Source organism: Marmota monax, unplaced genomic scaffold (assembly GCF_021218885.2).
Source record: "Marmota monax isolate L192 unplaced genomic scaffold, Marmota_monax_Labrador192_F-V1.1 WCK01_AAM20220418_F8-fsc00238, whole genome shotgun sequence".
Taxonomy (NCBI): domain Eukaryota; kingdom Metazoa; phylum Chordata; class Mammalia; order Rodentia; family Sciuridae; genus Marmota; species Marmota monax.
In genome coordinates this window covers 2253900-2273203 of record NW_026693175.1, presented here as the reverse complement: position 1 = coordinate 2273203, position 19304 = coordinate 2253900, and the positions used below count along the sequence as shown (strand labels likewise).

The window sequence follows — 19304 nt, the reverse complement described above, 5'->3', positions numbered from 1 at the left end:
GTTGTTTTCTTAAAGAACTTGTTGGCCCCTTCTGTGCCTGTGTACACACATATTATCCAAATCCACACAGCCTTTGTATACACTGCACACACCATGATGCACACACCATGCAGCCCTTGCAGCATGCTTGCTTTGCTTTTCCTACCTGCACTGAGACACCCACTTGCACCAATGATCAGGCTCACTCCACATCTCCCTGTAGCCCTGGGCTCCTCCAGGCCCTGTCTATTGCTTTATGCTCACCCATGGATCTCCTTACCCAGATGGCACACAGGAAGTTCTTTGTTCTCTGGAGAGGTGTCCACAGGCTCAGGAGCCCTCAATTACAAACAGATCTTTGCTGCAGCCTAATAATTTCTTTTCCCTCCAGAGGATCCAGGTGGGCAGATGTGTCCACAGCTACAGTAGAATGAGTGTTTGCCCAAGAGGCCTGAGTGACTTCTGAATCTTCAAGACCCACATCTTCTAGGAGTGACTGAAGTGGTAATAACAAATCCTGGAGTGCTTGCATGCCCCTCATCAGTTCCACTGCAGAGAACTCTGGCCAGTTGCCCTATTGCTTCTTTGTAAGGAGTGTGATGGGAGGAGAAGACTGACAACCTTAACACTGGTGGTTTCAAATGCAAAAATGAATGAAGTGAGAGCACATGTGTGGAGCAGAAGCCCAGGAGCGAGAGGCTTATGCCTGGGAGCAGATAATGAAGAGTGCCACTCTGCTAGCACAATGCTCAATAGCAGCACTTCAGAGTACCTTGTCTACTTTGTGTGTGTTTGAAATTGTCATTATAAGATGCTTATTGACAGCAAGTACCAATATAACAGAGAATTCTAAAGGGCATCAAATCCAAAAAAGAAAAAGAAAAAATTAAAAGGGAAATCTTAGTGCAGGGTGCCATGATTTCTCAAGTTGGTGATGTTATGGCAAGATTGCCATAAGTCACTGAGTCAATCTTAAGGCAGGAGGCAGAACCATCTTTATTCACCAGCTGGTGGGCCAAGGGGTGCAAGTCTACACCTTCAACTTCTTCACGGGATAGAGGACACCTTTTAAACAAGCCAACTTATTAATCATATGTGGCTGTCACTATGATTTAAGACTACAAATATCAGGAGATCCAAAATCATAAGCAGAAGGGTAAGTGTGGTACATCACCTATAAATTATTTGAGATTATCTTCACTCAGCCTTGAGCCAGGGAGATTTAGATTTGGCATTGAAAACTATTTTGTGGCTCCTCCCACTTAATGGGTTATGCAATATCAGTGACCTCTGTCTTCACTCAGCTAGGGAGACCACTTTTGTAGCTCTGGAATTGAGCATAACCCATTGGAAACTGGACAGCTCACAGCCCACCTCCTATCTTAATTGGTGAAGAAAATTCTAGGGGAAACCTTTTATGTTTTCCTTATATAAATAAAGCAAACACAGGTTCTTGCTCTCTCTCTTTCCAACTTGGAAGCTTGATCCCTAAGATCACAGAGCCATCTTGCCCTCCCTTTATAAAATTGCTTACTATTTCCTGTGGTTTCTATGCTGTTTTTTGTTTTTTGGCCTTAGCTTTTATTCCACAGCCAGCCCGCTCCACACAGAGGAATATCAAATTCCACTGCCTGCATGGGACATGTGTGAGAGGAAAATGTGTCAAATGACCTTAGTTGAGTACAAGTTGAAGAATGGTCACCAACATCTACACAAACATTCTCTGACACAGTACATTACCCAAGAAAAATGGAAACAAACAAACAAAAAACCAGAACAATTGTACATGGTATAAGAACAGAAATATTTGTATTTCTAAGCAGGGTGTGCTAAGCATAATCAGTATGATTGGGGGGTTCTCATGGAAGAAGCATTTCTTACATGACATGGAGTCTCAGGATAAGGTGGAGTCTGTTTGGTCATTGCCCATAGCTGGGCCCATAACAGTGAGGAGGGATCTTCAACTCTATTGACTGCCAGTGAATCAACCTTTGTTAGCAGTTTCCTTGGCACAGCACTTGGGGATGCTGTACAAGTCATGCATATGTTCAAATGATAGTGCTCATTCTGTTCTCCAAGTTTCTTTAAGAATGCAGCAACCAGAAAATAGAACTTTTCAAAGGCAAGTCCCTTGAGTGACTTTTGAGACAGCAACCTATGTGTTCCCACAGAAAAAACCTACCATCCTTGGCTCTCCCCATAGGGCTATGGAAGTCTGCTGGGAACTCCCTTAAGATCATTTAAGCCAGGAACAATGGCACACACCTGTAATTCCAGTGGCTCAAGAGGATAAAGCAGGAGAATCAAGAGTTCAAAGCCAGCATCAGCAACTTAGCAAGGCCCTAAGCAACTCAGCTAGACTGTCTCTTAAAAAAAACAAACAAACAAAACAAACAAACAAACAAAAAAAAACTTCTTTCACTGAACATTTAAGATTTGTATGGGTATATATTTCTTTCAAGGCACAGTGGCACATGCCTGTATTCCCAGGAACTCAGGAGGCTAAGGCAAAAGAAGTGCAATTCTGAAGCCAGACTCAGCAACTTAGTAAGATCCTTTCTCAAATAAAAAATTAAAAAGTAGAAATGTTGCTCAATGGTATAGCAGCCCTGGGTTCAATTCCCAGTACCAAAAAATAAAGTGCCTTTTATTGTGATACTGTTTCACATATAGGTCTTAAAAAATACCAGTATTCCATGTTAACTTAGGTAAAGTAGAGATAAGGTAATCACCCTTATTGCACTTGATCTCTTGTCTCATAGGTTTAGCAGTCTCTCTTCTGTATTGAAGGTGACCGGTTATAAAATTCTCATAGATGACTGGGCTCAAGACTTACCATCTGGAAGCAGTTATTTCCTTTTTTGTTTGGGAAACTCTGATTATCTTTCATGAAAACAAGAAAAAATAAGGGGGAGATATAAATATATATATAATTTTTTAAGTGAGTGACTTATGCTATACTACTGCTATAGTGGGGTAAATAAATGAAACATACCACATACACCCCTCACTTTTAAAAAAGAAATGTGAACTTCCCATTTCAAAGCCTGCTGTTCAGACTTGCTGACAAGCACATAAGGTGGCATTTGGGATCACAGTGCTCAAAATAGAACCACATGCCACTGGAAAAAGGAGGAAGTCATAATGAGTGACTGGACCTTTTCTTTAGAATTTATAAATTTATGATTCAGGTATTCCACTTCTGGTTATGTGCTGAAAGTGAATGAGGGGTTCATAAGTACAGTGTTAGGGGGAAAAACAAGTACTAGGGCTCTAGGGTTCAATTACACAGTAGGGTAACTACAGCTATTAATGTGTGGTGCATTCAAAGATGAGAAGAAACACTCTCAATGTTTTCCCCATAGTGATGAAAACTATATGATGTGTGAAAATTATGTGAATTACTGATTGGATCATGTGATATGTACATGTGTTGAAATTTTCCTCTAAACCCAATAGTTACAATTCTTCCCTGTAAGTTGAAAATTATTCAAAATGAATGCAATAACTCAGGCTGGGGTTCTAACTTAGTGGTAGAGCACCTGCCTACACTGAGTTTGATCCTCACCAGTAAATTAATAAATGTATAGACAAATAAATAAATAAATGTATCATGTTCGATAAAAAATATTTTTTAAAAATGCAATAACACCTCAGTCACTCCCAAATTACAATTTAACTTTCCGTAGAAAGTTAAAAAACATATAAAAAAATAAAATAAAATTTTAAAAAACTGATACAAGAAATTGAATCCACTAGTGCTTAAAAGTCACATCCCCAGTTCTTTTTGTTTCATATTTTGAGACAGAGTCTAAGTAGCTGAGATTGGCTTTGAACTTGGATCCTCCTGCCCCAGCTTCTTGAGTTGCTGGCATTAAAAATATACAACACTGAGACTGACATCTGTAGTATAAAATTTTAGAGTACTAAATCAAAATAAAGAACTATGGGGCTTATTTTCATGTTTTTATACCTTATCTATAACTGTATCAATTTCTCCATAATTACAAACAGAAGAAATGAATATAGATCTGATTTATGAGAAAACTATTCTCCAAATAAGTTGCTATTTCTAAAAATATTAATGGAGATATTTTAGTATGTTTTTATTATCTGTTATATGCAACCCTTAGTAAAGAGGAACAGTGTGATACCTCTGACATAATACCATGATTCAATACAAAACAATGTTAACACATTAACACTTTTTACTTTTATTTAGTAACAAAATCCATACATAATCTGAATAAAGTGTTTCAAAATCCACTGTAAAGTCTCAAAAATTAACAAATCTCAGGAACAAGTCTTCTGATAAAAAGATCTATGTTAGGATTGTTTTCTCTAGTTTCCAAAAGTGAAGATATTGAGTAATTTTTGAGACAAGTTTTATACACTATTCTATGATTATTTGAGAGAATTTCTTTTTTTATACTACATCAGCCAAGGATATTTAATAAATTTTAAGCAAAAGTTAAAGGCAGGGCTGGGACTAAAGCGCAGTGATAGAACACTTGCCTCAGAAGTGTGAGGCACTGGATTCAATCCTCAGTACCACATAAAAATGAATAAATAAAAATAAAGATGTTGTCTTCATCTACTACTAAAAACATTTTTTTTAAAGTTAAAGGCAATTCCTCATTTTCTTCTCACTTCAAGTTATGAGGTACAGATAAGGGCTTTGCCATATTTTAAAATATTTTTCAAGGGATTTATTCAGTATAGATATTTTGCTGTTATCAATTGGCCTTATATCTAAATATAAGGCATTTTATTTCAGGCAAATGTCTTTCTACATTTTCTATAGATATCAGGTTTCTAATGTTAAAGAATGTTTGAAATTTGAGAAAAGACTTGGACATGGTATTTAAATTGTTTAGGGTTTCTATGCATTATGAATTCTCCAGTGATAAGCAATGTTTGAGAAATTGCTGAGGTCTGCAACAGTTTTTACACTTGTATTATCTCTCCCCATTACTCAGTGCTTCAGTGAGTAAGGAATTAACAACTATAGACAGAGTGTCACATTTGGGTCTTTGTATAATTTCACTCTCCTATTATTCATGTAGTGTATAATAAGAGTTGAACCATTTTTAAAGTCTTTAGCAAAATATTAACATTTGCAGGACTTCTCTCTAGTATGAATTTTCTGATGTTCAGTAAGGTGTGGTCTTTGAGTAAAAATTTTTCCACATTCTTCACATGCGTAGGGCTTCTCTCCAGCATGAATTCTCTGATGTTGAGTAAGGTTTGAGCTTTGAGTAAAACTTTTCCCACATTCATTACATTTGAAGGGCTTCTCTCCAGTATGAATTTTCTGGTGTTGAGTAAGATGTGGTTTTTGAGTAAAACCTTTCCCACATTCTTCACATTTGTAGGGTTTCTCACCTGCATGAATTCTCTGGTGTTGAGTATGGTGTGAGCTTTGAGTAAAACCTTTGCCACACTCTTTACATTTGTAGGGCTTCTCTCCTGCATGAATTCTCTGGTGTCGAGTAAGGCATGTTTTTTGAGTAAAACTTTTTCCACATTCTTCACATTTGTAGGGCATCTCTCCAGTATGGATTCTCTGGTGTTGTGTAAAGTATGCTCTTTGATTAAAACCTTTGCCACATTCTTCACATTTATAGGGTTTCTCTCCTGCATGAATTCTCTGGTGTTGAGTAAGTTGTGAGCTTTGAGTAAAACTTTTCCCACAATCACTACATTTATAGGGCTTCTCTCCGGTATGAATTCTCTGGTGTTGAGTAAGGTATGCTCTTAGATTAAAAGCTTTCCCACACTCATTACATTTATAGGGCTTCTCTCCTGCATGAATTCTCTGGTGTTGAGTACGGTGTGAGCTTTGAGTAAAACCTTTTCCACACTCATTACATTTGTAGAGTTTCTCTCCTTCATGAATTCTTTGGTGTTGAGTAAGGCCTGAACTCTGAGGAAAACCTTTCCCACATTCATTACATTTGTAGGGCTTCTCTCCAGTGTGAATTTTCTGGTGTTGAGTAAGATGTGGTCTTTGAGTAAAACTTTTCCCACATTCTTCACATTTGTAGGGCTTCTCTCCAGTATGAAGTCTCTGGTGTTCAGAAAGGTATCCTCTTTTTGTTAAAACTTTCCCACATTCTTCACATTTGTAGGGATGCTTTCCAGTATGAAGTCTCTGATGTTTAATAAGGCTTGATCCGAAAGTAAAAGCTTTGCCACATGTCTCACATTTGTAGGGCTTCTCTCCTGTATGAATTCTCTGGTGTTTGGTAAAGGTTGAATGATCCTTAAAAGCTTTGTTACATTCCTGACATTTATAGGGCTTCTCTCCTGCATGAATTCTCTGGTGTTTAGTAAGATATACTTTTTGAGTAAAACATTTCCCACATTGTTCACATCTGTGGGGCTTCTCTCCTGTATGAAGACTTTGGTGTTGAGTTAGGACTAAAAAATTCTTAAAAACTTTTTCACATTCCTTACATTTGTAGGTTTCCTCATTGCTATGCCATCTCAGGTGTTTAGAAAGGGTTGAGCAATTATTAAAGGATTTGCCACATTCTTCACATTTGTAGGGTTTCTCTCCACTATGAGTGCTGTGGTGTTTAACAGGGGGAGGTCCTAGATTAAAAGTTTTGCCACATTCTTTAAATTTGCAGTGTTGATCACTGCTATGGTACTTGTGTTTAGAAAGGGGTGAGCAACTCCATGTTTGGACACATTCCTTAAATTTAGGGGGCTCCCTTCCAGGATAAGCTCCACTGTATTGAGGAAGGCTAGCCGTTGGGTTAGAAGCTCTCTCACATTCCTCACATTTGCAAGGCACCTCTTGGCCCTGAGTACTTGGATGGATCATCAGCTTTGAGCACTGAGGAAAGGCGTTTCCACATTCATCATCTCTGTAAGAGTTCTGTGCACAATGGCCACATTGATGTTCTCTCATATTGCAACCAGAGCTGGAGTTCTTCTGTTTTTTGCTACATTTGTAATTGTTTTCTCCAATGTAAGTACACTGGCTTCTTAGAGTAGAGACCTGGCTGAAGGTGTTGCTTGTTTCATTACATGTGTTACACACTTTCCAGTAATCTATATCTGAATTTTGATTAAGCAGTAATGAGTACATTGGGGCCTTCCCACAATCATTAAAAGTGTATGTTTGGGAACAAGAAGGAACTTTTTGTTCATTGCAGAATAATGGACAGTTTGTAAAGAAACTTTCAAAATGATCTCTTTTAGAAACTTGTCCTTCAGTTATGCATTGAATATTTTTCTGAGCTGTTAAATGTTCTTGAGGTCTGTTGATGGTAAAATTTTCATTATGCATAGTCAGTACTAATTTGTCTTGTCCTTTATAATATGATTTCTGACCTTCACTCTTACCTACATAGTCTCCATTTTTTTGTTGTTGTAAATAGTCGAGGTTACAATATCCATATCTTCTCTTTATCACTTTCTTCAATAAATGTTCTAAGCCAGGCTCTGGTGATATTTCCTGAATATGATGAGAGATCATGGCTGAAATAAATAACAATTACTTTACATATTATACTTGAAATATCTCTTGCTAATACAACATGAAATTATAGCAGTCAGGACATTGGCAGGGTGGTAGAATAGTAACATTAAAGGCCATAGTTACTCTGTAAATATATAGACTAAATAACAATGGATAGACAAAATTACTTTGTGAGAATTACCCAAACCATGGTGAGAGTTCACAGTATTCACCATGAGTATATCATTAAGAAGAATAATGTGGTAGAGAAAAGAAAAGTGTAGTAGTTTTATCCACTACAGGTCTTCTCCTTGAGAATATACCATTGTACAATTAGGAAAAATCCACCCACTACCTTCTTCTCTCTCAATAGAAAAAGGATAATGTGACCTTTGAACAGTTCTGGCTTTTTTTGGAATTGTCTGAAAACCACTTTCTGTTATCATGACACAGACCTGGATGTAAGAGAGATTTTGGATAACAATAACACAAATATTCAAAAGAGGGTAAAGAGCCTCTGATCTCTCATTAGAGATTTAGACAAACCTTTGTAATGGTAAACACACACACACACACACAATGTCAGTGTTACCTGGATAAATTTACTACATGGTGATCAAGACAAATGACTTGATTTAATTTTTATAATTTTGTTCATTTACTGATTCACTTCAATAACAAATTCAATGTCATTTATTTACTAAATATTTCATGGTATTTTTAAATTATTTTAAAAATAATTTAAAATAATTATTTCATATAATTATCATGTTACTGCTTACAAAACACTGCATTCATTCTATAACCCTTTGTCAAGAATACAGTACATTAGCTGGTATAGTGACACAAGCCTGGAATTCCCACAACTCAGGAGGCTGAGGTAGGAGGATCTCAAGTTTCAAACCATCTGCAATAATAGAGTAAGGCCATAAGCAAGTTAGAAAGACCCCATTTCAAACTGAAAAATATAAGAGGGCTGGGGACGTGGCTCAGTAGTGCTTTGGGGTTCAATACTTGGTAACTCTCCCAAAAAAGAATATAATACATGATACTCACTATGTAGTACAATACAACTTTTGACTTTCTGATACCCATTAAAATAATATTTTGCAGACTTTGGCCAACATTCTCCAAAACACAGCAGTAGCTGGTAACCATCTTACTCTGCACTTTTGGTTTCCACATGTGAGTCAGATGAGGCTGTGACAGGGTATTTCAATGAATAAGTATATAAGTTATATTAAAGAAACTGCTTTATGACACTAATATATTACAATGCCTTCACCTAGTGTTCTCCATGAATGTGCAGATTTTTGAGACACCCCCAATAGTGGAAATGCTGTCAAATCACACTCACCCTCACAAGGAAAAGTGTTTGGGTTGTTAATTTGAATGTACTGGAATATCACCACAGAAGAAGGAGGAGACTAAAGAAGTTGAATACATGCTAAACATAGGGCATTACCTGTCCTTCTAGGACAGCAAAGGAAATAAACTTAAGCTTCTGGAAAACCATTTCTGTGGCATGATAATTTTTCCACCAACATTTGGAAGTTTGGTTTCTTCCTTGATCTTTGGGCCTCTCACCTACATCATCTGATTCATGAATTTCTATCCATCTGGGTACATGACTCAGGGCTCTCTCCTTTGCTCCAGAGGAAGGTGCTCAAATACTATCTAGATAATAAGATGTGTTCATTGGAAAATGAAATGATTACTTGTTGGTATTCTCCCTGTGACTACTGATGCTTCTATTCTGGTACTATAAAGGGAATAAATTAGACTTCGACATGTAGGTCACATCATTCCATATCACTGAATTACTGTAAGTACCACTAATCTAAAGTGAAGGGTATATATCAACCCAAGAAAGGGAGAAATGAAGGACTGAAAGAAATGGCAGTAACATTTTCTTCTCTGTAACAAAAACTGCCCAAGCCTTTCTTCATCTTGAAAGCAAGAATCTGAGACTCATTCATGAAGAGCAGAAGTGTCCAATAGATATTCATCAAGGGAAGGAAATTGTACAATTAGGAATTCTGATTAATTAGGAATTCTGAAGAGAAGCTCTGCTCACCCAGGAAGACCAGGTTTCTGTAGGTCTCCAGCATCACATCTCTGTATAAATTCCGCTGAGCAGGCTCCAGGCATTCCCATTCCTCTTCAGAGAAATCAATGGCCACGTCCCTGAATGTCAACAGTTCCTAAAATAAGAATAGGTCAGTTAACAGCACATTGACCACTTGATAATTCACAGAGCTTGTAAGCTGACTGAAGATGAAATGAGAGTTAGCAGACCTGGCTCTCAAATAAGTGAGTCACTTTAATTATTCAGGAAAATACTTTGAAACACAGTGATATTCTCTATTATCTAACTCAGAGGAAAGAATGTCATAAGTTTGAAAAAAGTATATATACTACAATTACATAAAAAGTAAAATTAAGGCATTATATTATAGTACTATACACTTTAATTCCAATTTATATAGAATAAGATAAATCATCTATTTCTCAGAAGAGAAAGTTATAATGAGTAAGAAGGATGGTTCTCAAATTTTAAATGCACAGCCACAAATCAGCGATTTACTAAAATACAGACCCTAGTTCAGTGGGTGTGAGATTGGACATGGTTTTCTGAATATGTAGCAATGATTCCAATTTAGTGATCCTAGTGCCAGTGGTCTAAGAGAAACTCTTCAATAGCAGTGAGGTAGACCACTATAAGAAAAAAACATTGAAGGATCTGAGTTCAAGTATTTTGAGAGATTTATGTACTTTATTAAAATAACAACTATCAATGACAATCCTTTTTGAACATTTCAAATATATTCGATCTCACTCTAAATATTTTCCATGTCTTAATGCAGATAACCAGAAGAATGTGATGGCAGTAATTGTATCAATCTTTTATGACATTTGCCAAACCCTGGTAAAAAATGGTAGATCCTGATTTTTACCCAAGTTTATTTGAGTTGCAATTCAGAAAAAAAAAATGCGGGGGAACATTAAAGTCGAGATGAAATGGGAATGTTAAAAGAATTTTCAGAGTAAGGCAATGATCATAAATGAGAAGAGTAATGCAAACATGTTAAGAAGAAACAAGATCAGATTGATCAAATGATATTTAAGTTTCATGTAGAGACACATAGAAATGTCAACTTTATACACTGAACCAATAGACAATTTTTCACGCAAATGAAAATAAGTTACTTATGAAATATAAATCAATTTGGGGTGGATGCTATTTTAAAAGACACTATTGAGATACACATATGTAAGGATAGAGAATAAAATAAGATCCACACTGTTCATTTTTTCCCTGTGAATCAAAATTTATTTTGAGGTACTTTATAATTTTCAGGCACTTGGAAAGATATAATTTTTTCCACTTATGGAAAATGCAAGGAGATTATGAGGTGCATGTCTGTGAGCTGCAGGTGGAATAAAATGAAAGCCTGTGGTCTACTTCAGAACCTCCAGCAATAAAGTATCCCTGGTAAACCAAAGGCAGAGGCTGCATTCCCCAAAGCAAAACACAAAGAAAAATTACTAAGAAAGTAGAGTTTCTGTATCAAATATGATGGTTTATGTAGATTATTAAGAAAAAGTCTATCACTACACATGAAGACAAAGAGACAAAAATTACTGTATGGGGAAAATCTGGCAGATAGCATTTATACAAAGCAAATAAGGATAAAATAGCTATAATAGAATAAATTGTTACCATGTGCCAATTGACATAAAAGGACACATCATTAGTGGCCAAATAAAAACTAAATGATATAATAGGGTATTTCAGTAGACTTTCCTTGGCATTCTAGTGATTGAGTCTCTTCTAATTAATCTGTTCTTTCAGGATGTACTAAGGGATAATGAATGAGCGTTTCATTAACTCTTGTGCATTTATAGATGATGGAGCATCCAGATGGAACATAAACAAAGCATGGTACACTTCTTCAGCAATATCTAATGACTCATACATACATCCCCAGTGGGAATCTAGGACCCCAAAACATTCTGATATCCATTTATCAAATCCTGTCAATCCTGCAGGTCATATATGCCTGGCCTGGTTTAGGTGAAAGTGTAAGAACAAAGGCCTCAGCCTAGGGGGTATATCTGGGCATATATATTTAAAGAGTTACAGTTGACTATTCTAAGAAGAAAAGAAAGCACAGTGGCTAAAACATGTAAAGCACAAACCTGAAATGTAGAAATATAAAGGTCTACCCATTCCAAATATAAGGTAGTTTAAAAGGAAAATGCAAAGCCATCCCTTACCTGGGCTACACACCTGGAAACCAACTACATCTTCCTCCTCCTTCTCTAGGCTTCCTTCTCAGAAGTGACTGCCTACAATTCAAACCCATATCTGGAAAACATGAGTCTCAAGAAACAAAAAACATGGTTCCCAAGGACCTTCTTTTGTAGGCTCAAGATTTACTTAATAACACGTCACTGAGCTTTGACCTCTCTGCTTCCCAATTTTACTCATTTAGTTTTGAATGAGAAAGGACCCACAACTCAATTGGAAAAAGTATTCACACTCAGTGGGATTTTGTTTTGCAGTAGGGATTGAATCCAGGGACTATATATAGATTTACCACTGAGCAACATCCATAGCCCATTTTATTTTTTATTTTAAGACATGGTGTCCCTAATTTGTGAAGGCTGATCTCAAACATAAAATCCTCCTGCACTAGCCTCCTGAGTAGCTGGCATCTCAGGCATGTACCACCCACCATGCTGGCCAAACTCAGTGTTTATGTCTACAGGAGGCAACAAATGTATAAAGCACTTACATTCATACCTCAAGAGGAATAGCAAAAGCAACCATTTTTTTCAAAAAATATGTAAGAGTTCTGTGTTTGGGATTGGGGTCTCTGACAAACTTCATGATTGTGGCATGCTTGGTGATTGGGTAGTTTGTGTGCAAAGACACAAAATGCTTGGCTGCTAGGAAGTTTCTGTGCTAGGAATGCCTAGCTACTAGGAAACTCCTGTGCAAAAGCACAGGATGCCTGGCTGAGTGTTCTTCACGAGGAAACTGTTTCCCACACTTGGAATGCCCAGCAGTTTCCCCTTGAAACTACTAAGATAACTATGCAGGCGCACTATCTAGTTTCTATAGTGATGTTCTTGGAGAAAAGGGCTCTGTGACTGTATTAACCTAGACCTTAGCTCAGTTAGCTAGCACTCGTGGTTAAAGGAATACTAAGTTACAATGTGGTCACGGTAATGGCGGGCTAGGTAACTTGTGAGATAATAAAGATGGCTGCTGGGAGGAGCAGCCCCTTCTCTTCTTGCACATGAGAAACCCACAAAGAACACTTTGGGAGAAGAAGAAAGGCAAATAAAACATTTAATTAAAATAACATAAGGCTGAATTCCTTTTCTAAAATCCAACTGTATCCTGTGGCTTTGAATATATTTTCTCTTGTTCGAAACTCTACTAATAAAATACATTTTAAAGCTAGGGAAAAGTTGAAGCTGAAGTAAGAAATCTTTTGAAGGTGATGAGCCCAGGAATTGCAAAGCTGACTGTAATATAGACATGTCAGACCCAAGGTTAAAGTCAAGACAGCCTGACATTTTGGACATTCTCCCATTCCTATTCTTACACACTGAAGTACACTGTGGATTCTTATACACCCTGAAGTGTGTGGGTATTCTTTGAACTCTGAGATATTCTCCTTGTATTCACAACTCAGAGAAAATACAGAAAGGAGAATAATTTGTGTTTCCCCTTCAACACTATGATCCAATTTGTAGGCCAACAAAATCTTCATGCAATGAAGGTTATGGCAAACACAATCAAGTTCCAAGGGGTTACAGATATAGACAAAATAGAAAAAATGAGATGCCGCTAAACCCCAAGTCAACCAGTTTTCCCCCAAGTCTCCACTCCAATCTCTTCCCTCTGGGAAGAGATAATCAGGAGTCTGATGGTCTACAGACATTCTAAGAGAAATACCCCTGTGGATACCAAGTGTCATACCCAGATAGTTCTGAAATCCAGCACCATGGAAAAACTGAGTAAGAACATGACACCTAATAACGTTTGTACTGAACTTTTCATTTCTGTGACATAAATAGCTAAAAGTCACAACTTAGAAGTGGAAACATTTATTTCAGTCACAGTTTCAGAGCACTCAGGCCATGGTAGTCTCACTCCAAGACAGAAACATCATGGAAGAAGAGCATGGAGAAAAGCTGTTCAGCTCATGGCAGCCAGGCAGCAGAGAAGAAGGAAGGTGCTGGGAGAAGATGATCCTGGTCAGGGCTGCTCCAATGACCCACCTCCTCCAACTAGTTCCCCTCCCAGTCTATTCAGTTGTTAATGGGCTAGTCCACAAAAGTCAGAACCCTCATAATCCAATCATGGCCCAAAAGCCCATCTCTCTACCTTGATGCAACTGGGCACCATGTTTCAACATGTGAGATTTTGGAGACATCCCAGATATAAACCACAACACTTGTCAAAAATATGGTGATAAGGTGACTGTGTCTAAGGAAGAAAAAAGAAGGCACTAAGGTTTTGAAAAGAGTCTGGTAATAATTTGCTCTCCACCAATGTGAAATATTAACCTCCTAAAAACAAGCATTTTCAAAAGCATCATCCACTACTTAGGGGTATATGACAATTAAAATACTTTGTCAGTTTCAAATATTGCATGGGTAAAAATATTAATAATCCTATGAATTGCAAAAGGAAAACTGATATATATTTTTTAATTTTTATTGTTGGTTGTTCAAAACATTACATAGTTCTTGATATATCATATTTCACACTTTGATTCAAGTGGGTTATGAACTCCCATTTTTACCCCGTATACAGATTGCAGAATCACATCAGTTACAGATCCATTGATTTACATATTTCCATACTAGTGGAAAATTGATATTTTTGAATCTGGAAAAAACTCAAAAATGAAGGATTTGTTGTCATTCCTGTGAGCAGCTATAGAGAGAACAGGGTCTACGTTTTGAGATCCTGTCTCTCATATTGTGGAAGAAGCACAAAAAATGAATAACCCTGGGGAGAAAGAAAAAGCTGATGTCTACTGTCAACAAGGCACCTTCTACACAGGAACCACATCCACCAAGGTGGCTTCTCCCAGGATTATATTTTGTGTACTCTGCACAAATTGTGGAGACCCAGAGATGCCCAATGGTGGCTCTTTGTAACCAATGATGGTTCCAGCTGCAGGCTGATCTACCACCCCACCATCCAGTGGGTGATAGGGCCATACTGCCACAGTAGTGAACTTAGCTGTAACTGGAGCTAATTTTAGGCAGAACAAAGTCCCTCCACGGCTGAATTCTTCCTTTTGCCTAAAATCTGCAGATTTCTCTATTTTCTCACATTCTAGGTACTTTAGCACCCTTCCTAGAGTTCTTGCATGACCTGCAGTTCAGTGGGTGACACAAGCCCAGCAAAGCCACCTGGGCCTCACAAGTAGAAGACACTCCAGAGCTCAAGAATCATGACAAAGTCTTATACAACTGTGGAAGGACACCTCCTCCTTTCTAACTGCAGTTCCCACCCAGAATCCATGACTGGGGAGTGTTATCAGGCCTCACACAGGCATAGAGTGCCAGGAGGTACATCCAAACTCTGGCTGAATGATGTCAGAGTGACACACTGTGGGCTGCAGCTCCTCTCAGCCAGTTTCATACTCATAAGGGAGTTTTGCATTTTGGCAGAGTTTCACTATGGCCTTTGGGCGCTGGCAGACTTGTGTTCCCCTTTCTTTACTGGGCTACTCCTACTCCTCCTAGACATGGAGCCACAGTGTGTGTGTCATACTACAACTCAGTGGCTCCAGCAAGCCAACTCTGCCCTCAGCACAGGAGAACCGCACAAGCCAGGCATGGCTGCACCAGGAAGGGAGCCAGGGAGACTAGTGCCTGCATTACTGAGGCTTTGGACAATTCTTTCCTAATCTATTATATCTCAGCAAACAAAAGGTGCCCAAAAAGTAATGTAATTATTAAACACATTTAAAATGAGAGTTATAGAGCAGTAATATTTTTTTTCAAAAGAGTTAAAAGAAAGAAAACAAACATCATGTGAGGAGTTTGGTTGTCTCACATTTTAAAAATAAAACCTGTTTTCAATGGAATAAACATGTTCACAAGCTCTAGAGCCAGACTGATGGATAATATGTATCTCCAGAAATAATCAGTTTCTGGAGGTGAGGCTTTAATTGAAAGGTTTAACTCTGGGAGTTCAACACCTGCTCCTGGATAATAAGAGTTCTATATAAGAAAATCAAGCAAGTCCAAAGGACAGATTGATAAATTATATTCCATTAAAAGGTAGAGCAGTCCATAAGAATGTAGCATGGGGCAAAAAGAGACTATCTTACCTGAGAAATTATCTGTATGAAAGAAATATAAATGGAAGAATATTCTCAGTAAAACATGTAAAACAGGAAGAAGTTATAAACACACAAATTAAATGTAACAAAATGATGGAAATTATTTTTAGATTTAAAAACCACATAAGAAAAGTGTTCAATGTCATAGATTATCAACAAAAGTAATATAAAATGACATCAAAATAAGTAAGGGTAAATGTTCATGAGGAACAAACATGCATGCATGCCCAGATGATTGGCACATTTCACTGACATTTCCTAGTAAATCTGAATGCATGCATAAAACACAACCCACTGTTTTTTTCCAAATGTGAAATACTCATGAAACATTAATGTTTGAGGACAAATAAAATATTTATTAAATAAAATTGCTGAAATTTCCCTCCTGCCAACTCCCATGGAGTCTGACCCACTTCCACTTCAGCCCAAACACAGTCTTTTCCTGTCCCCTCCTAAGTATATGCTGGCTTCTCAGTAAAGGATTATTTGATCATACATTTGAATTTGGGGGGGAGTGGGTACTGGGGACTGAACCCAGTAGCATTTTACAACTGAGCTACATCCCCAGTCCTTCCTGTTGTTCTGACCTCTCATGGTTTTACTAAGTGTCCCATACTGAGGCCATATGAAGACTGTCATCTACCACAATGATCAGCAGGTTCTGAATTTTCTATTCTTCATCAACCCCAGACACTCCCACCTGGCAGGTGTTCTATTTGCTTCTCCCTAGGAATGTGTCAGGATCTATTTCATGGTTTGAACATAACCCTTGCTGCTGTTCCACTGTGGCTTATTTTACAACTGACTTGTGTTTTTCTTTCTCTTTTCCATCTATGCCTCCCTAACCATGGGGAAAATTAGATTAACCTTCTTCATGTCTTCAGTCAGAACTTAAACCAGGTTATATGTCCTTGAGCTCATGCACTGTGGGAATCAAGAAATCCAGACTTTAGGGATGGCACAAGAAGATCTAAGAAATAGGTCTCTCAAGGCTTCGAGGGAATTTTGATGCTGGACAGGGCTCAGCTGGAGGGTAGTCTTTGAGTTATCACTTTAAAAGGACTTGTGTTCACCTTATAATTAGAATCACAGCCTTTGGGACAGGAGTCCCCTGTGTTTCTCTTTTGGTAGAAAAGCAACAAAACTACCTTTTCCTTTTCTTCAAAACCTTGATTTCAGTATTGGATGAGTATTTTGAACAAGGACCAAGCTATCAGTGTCAAATTTGGTCACTGTGAAGAAAACTGAGAGTGCCCTGCTCCAGCCCTCTTGGGTGGGTCTGGTGCTCTGAGCAACCCCACTTCCACCCTGATGAGCAAGCTGGCTGATGAGCTCATTGATAGCTGAGCCTGGAGAATTAGGAGACAGGTGATTGTCTCAGGTTGTCCTGGAGGAGTTGTTCCTGTAAGTAAAAGGAGAGTCTGAGGGGTGTTCTCAGCAGCTGCCAAGGCCCCTTGGCTTTAAGAACCTCTTGTCTTCTCTCCCTGAATGGTGTGGGACTCCACCATGGGCCTATTCTGGGAAAAGGAATGCAGTGAAGTCGTGCCAACATGGACATCTGGCAAACTCCTCCTGTGTGCACACTGCAACCCTGGATTCCACACATCAGGTCTGCTACAGGGGAGCACCAGGTCCCTCTTTCTGTGGGCATCTATGGCACCATTGGTGTCAGAGTTGTGCTTAAGTAGCAGTTGGGGATCTATGAAATGTGCCCCCATCTGGTCTGTTTTAAAGGGTCCTTTCAGTTGGTCCTGGTTTGGGGGATCCACTCTGGTTCACTCTGTGTTTTTGATTGAATGTTGCTGGCCCTTTGACACATGGGCAATTCTGCATTGATCCCACCTATAGACTCTTCAGAATAATCCTGGCTAAGAGAGCCAAGTATGAGTCTGTCTTTAAAAAGATGATATTTAACTGTAACAATCAGGCCACTGAATGACTTCCTTAACTATTATAATCTTGCTATTGGAATTGGTGTGTCAGAGGTAGGTAAATGGAAGAAATTCTACATGTGCAGATATTCATGTAGTTGCATGAGGAGCACAAATGGCCTGAGACTAAATTGATGGTGTAAAAAGGCACTGCTTCTTGCAAGGATAGAAAGACATCAGAAAATGAAAGCTGGGCCAGCACTGTTTGTTTCTCAGCCCAATCCCAGGCAGCTGCAGATCATCCCACTGTGGGTCAGGAAAACCAGCCCTATGTCAGAAGAAAATCCCAGTTGCTGGGGATTAGAGAGGTAAGTGAAGAGGACCCCGCTCTGCCCTGCCTTCTACCTCCCTTGCCCAACCTGGAAAAAGAGCCACAAAAGAACATGGTAGCTGGTGGTGGAACAGCTAGACTGGGACTTAAGGAAGGGATGGTCTCCTTTTAAGATTTACAGGACACCCCATTTGCCCAGGGACACTCAGCACAGGGGCAGAGCAATTGTTCCTAAGACAGTATCCCATCAGCCTAAATGTACAGGAAGATGGAGGGGATAAACAACTGCAAAAGGGAAAACAGCTGTGGATAAAAGCAGATGGCCAGAGTAGAGAGAGGTCTGCAACCTCACAGGCTCTAGACAAAAACAGCAGCTAAGTTCTGACTAAAAAGGCCAAAGGCCCTGGGCTCCCCAGGTTGCACTGCAGCTGCACCACAAGCAGCAGGGCTCATGACCATGTGGAAATAAATAGGGCACCTGTCTGGCCTCAGAGCCAGGTCCAACCACCCAGGCCCTGACTGTCCATCAAGGTCAGGGTAGCTGAGGAGAGACCAAGCCTCCAACGCAAGCTCCCCCACCTTTTGTATTCTGAACCTCTGAATATTTGCTTGAAAGCAGATGGCTCTGAATGGAGTCCTGCCTTCTGCTCAGAGCTCAGCAGGTACAATGGCCTCCTGGAGTCCCCATGAATACAGGCACCTGCTTCTTGGTCCTGCTGGTTTCTATAGAAGGGGGCCCCTAAACATCTCTGTATGGAGTAGGTATGGTTGTGAATGCTTGAAATCCCAGAAAGTTGGGAGGTTAAGGAAGGAGGATTACAAGTTTGAGACAAGCCTCAGCAACTTGCAAGCCCCTATGGAATCTAGATAAGCTCTCAACAACCTAGGGATACCTTGCCTCTAAACAAAACATAAAAATAGCTGGCAACATGACTCTGTGGTGAAGGGAACCTGGGTCAATCCCTGGTACAGAAAAAATAAAAATCTCTTTATAACAACAGTGAACTTCATTGGACAGATTACCCTGGCCATAGAAAAATCTCCAATGGGTGGATGGGGCAAACTGACATACACCCGTCTCAGCTAATTGATCTTACCTTTAAGGTAAGGCCTGGGAAGAACAGAAACTAAAGCCAGCTATTGTTGTGTTGGCAGCCCCCACAAAGAGGTCATCAAGGGAGCCTAAAGACAGCATGGGAATGGTCTCCCTTCATGGAAAATATGTCCACACTGAGAAGAGGCTCAGCAGGAGCCCCTAGGTGCAACTG

At 38.9% G+C, this 19304-nt stretch overlaps 1 protein-coding gene across 1 annotated transcript in view; it reads right to left on the bottom strand.

Moving 5' to 3' along the window:
- Positions 1-19304, bottom strand: part of LOC124100419 (zinc finger protein 479-like) — a 77861-nt gene that overhangs the window by 48813 nt on the left and 9744 nt on the right. The window contains exon 2 of the mRNA XM_058583032.1: positions 9528-9654. Coding sequence (XP_058439015.1) covers positions 9528-9654 — 127 coding nt within the window. The remainder of the gene's footprint in view (positions 1-9527; positions 9655-19304) is intronic.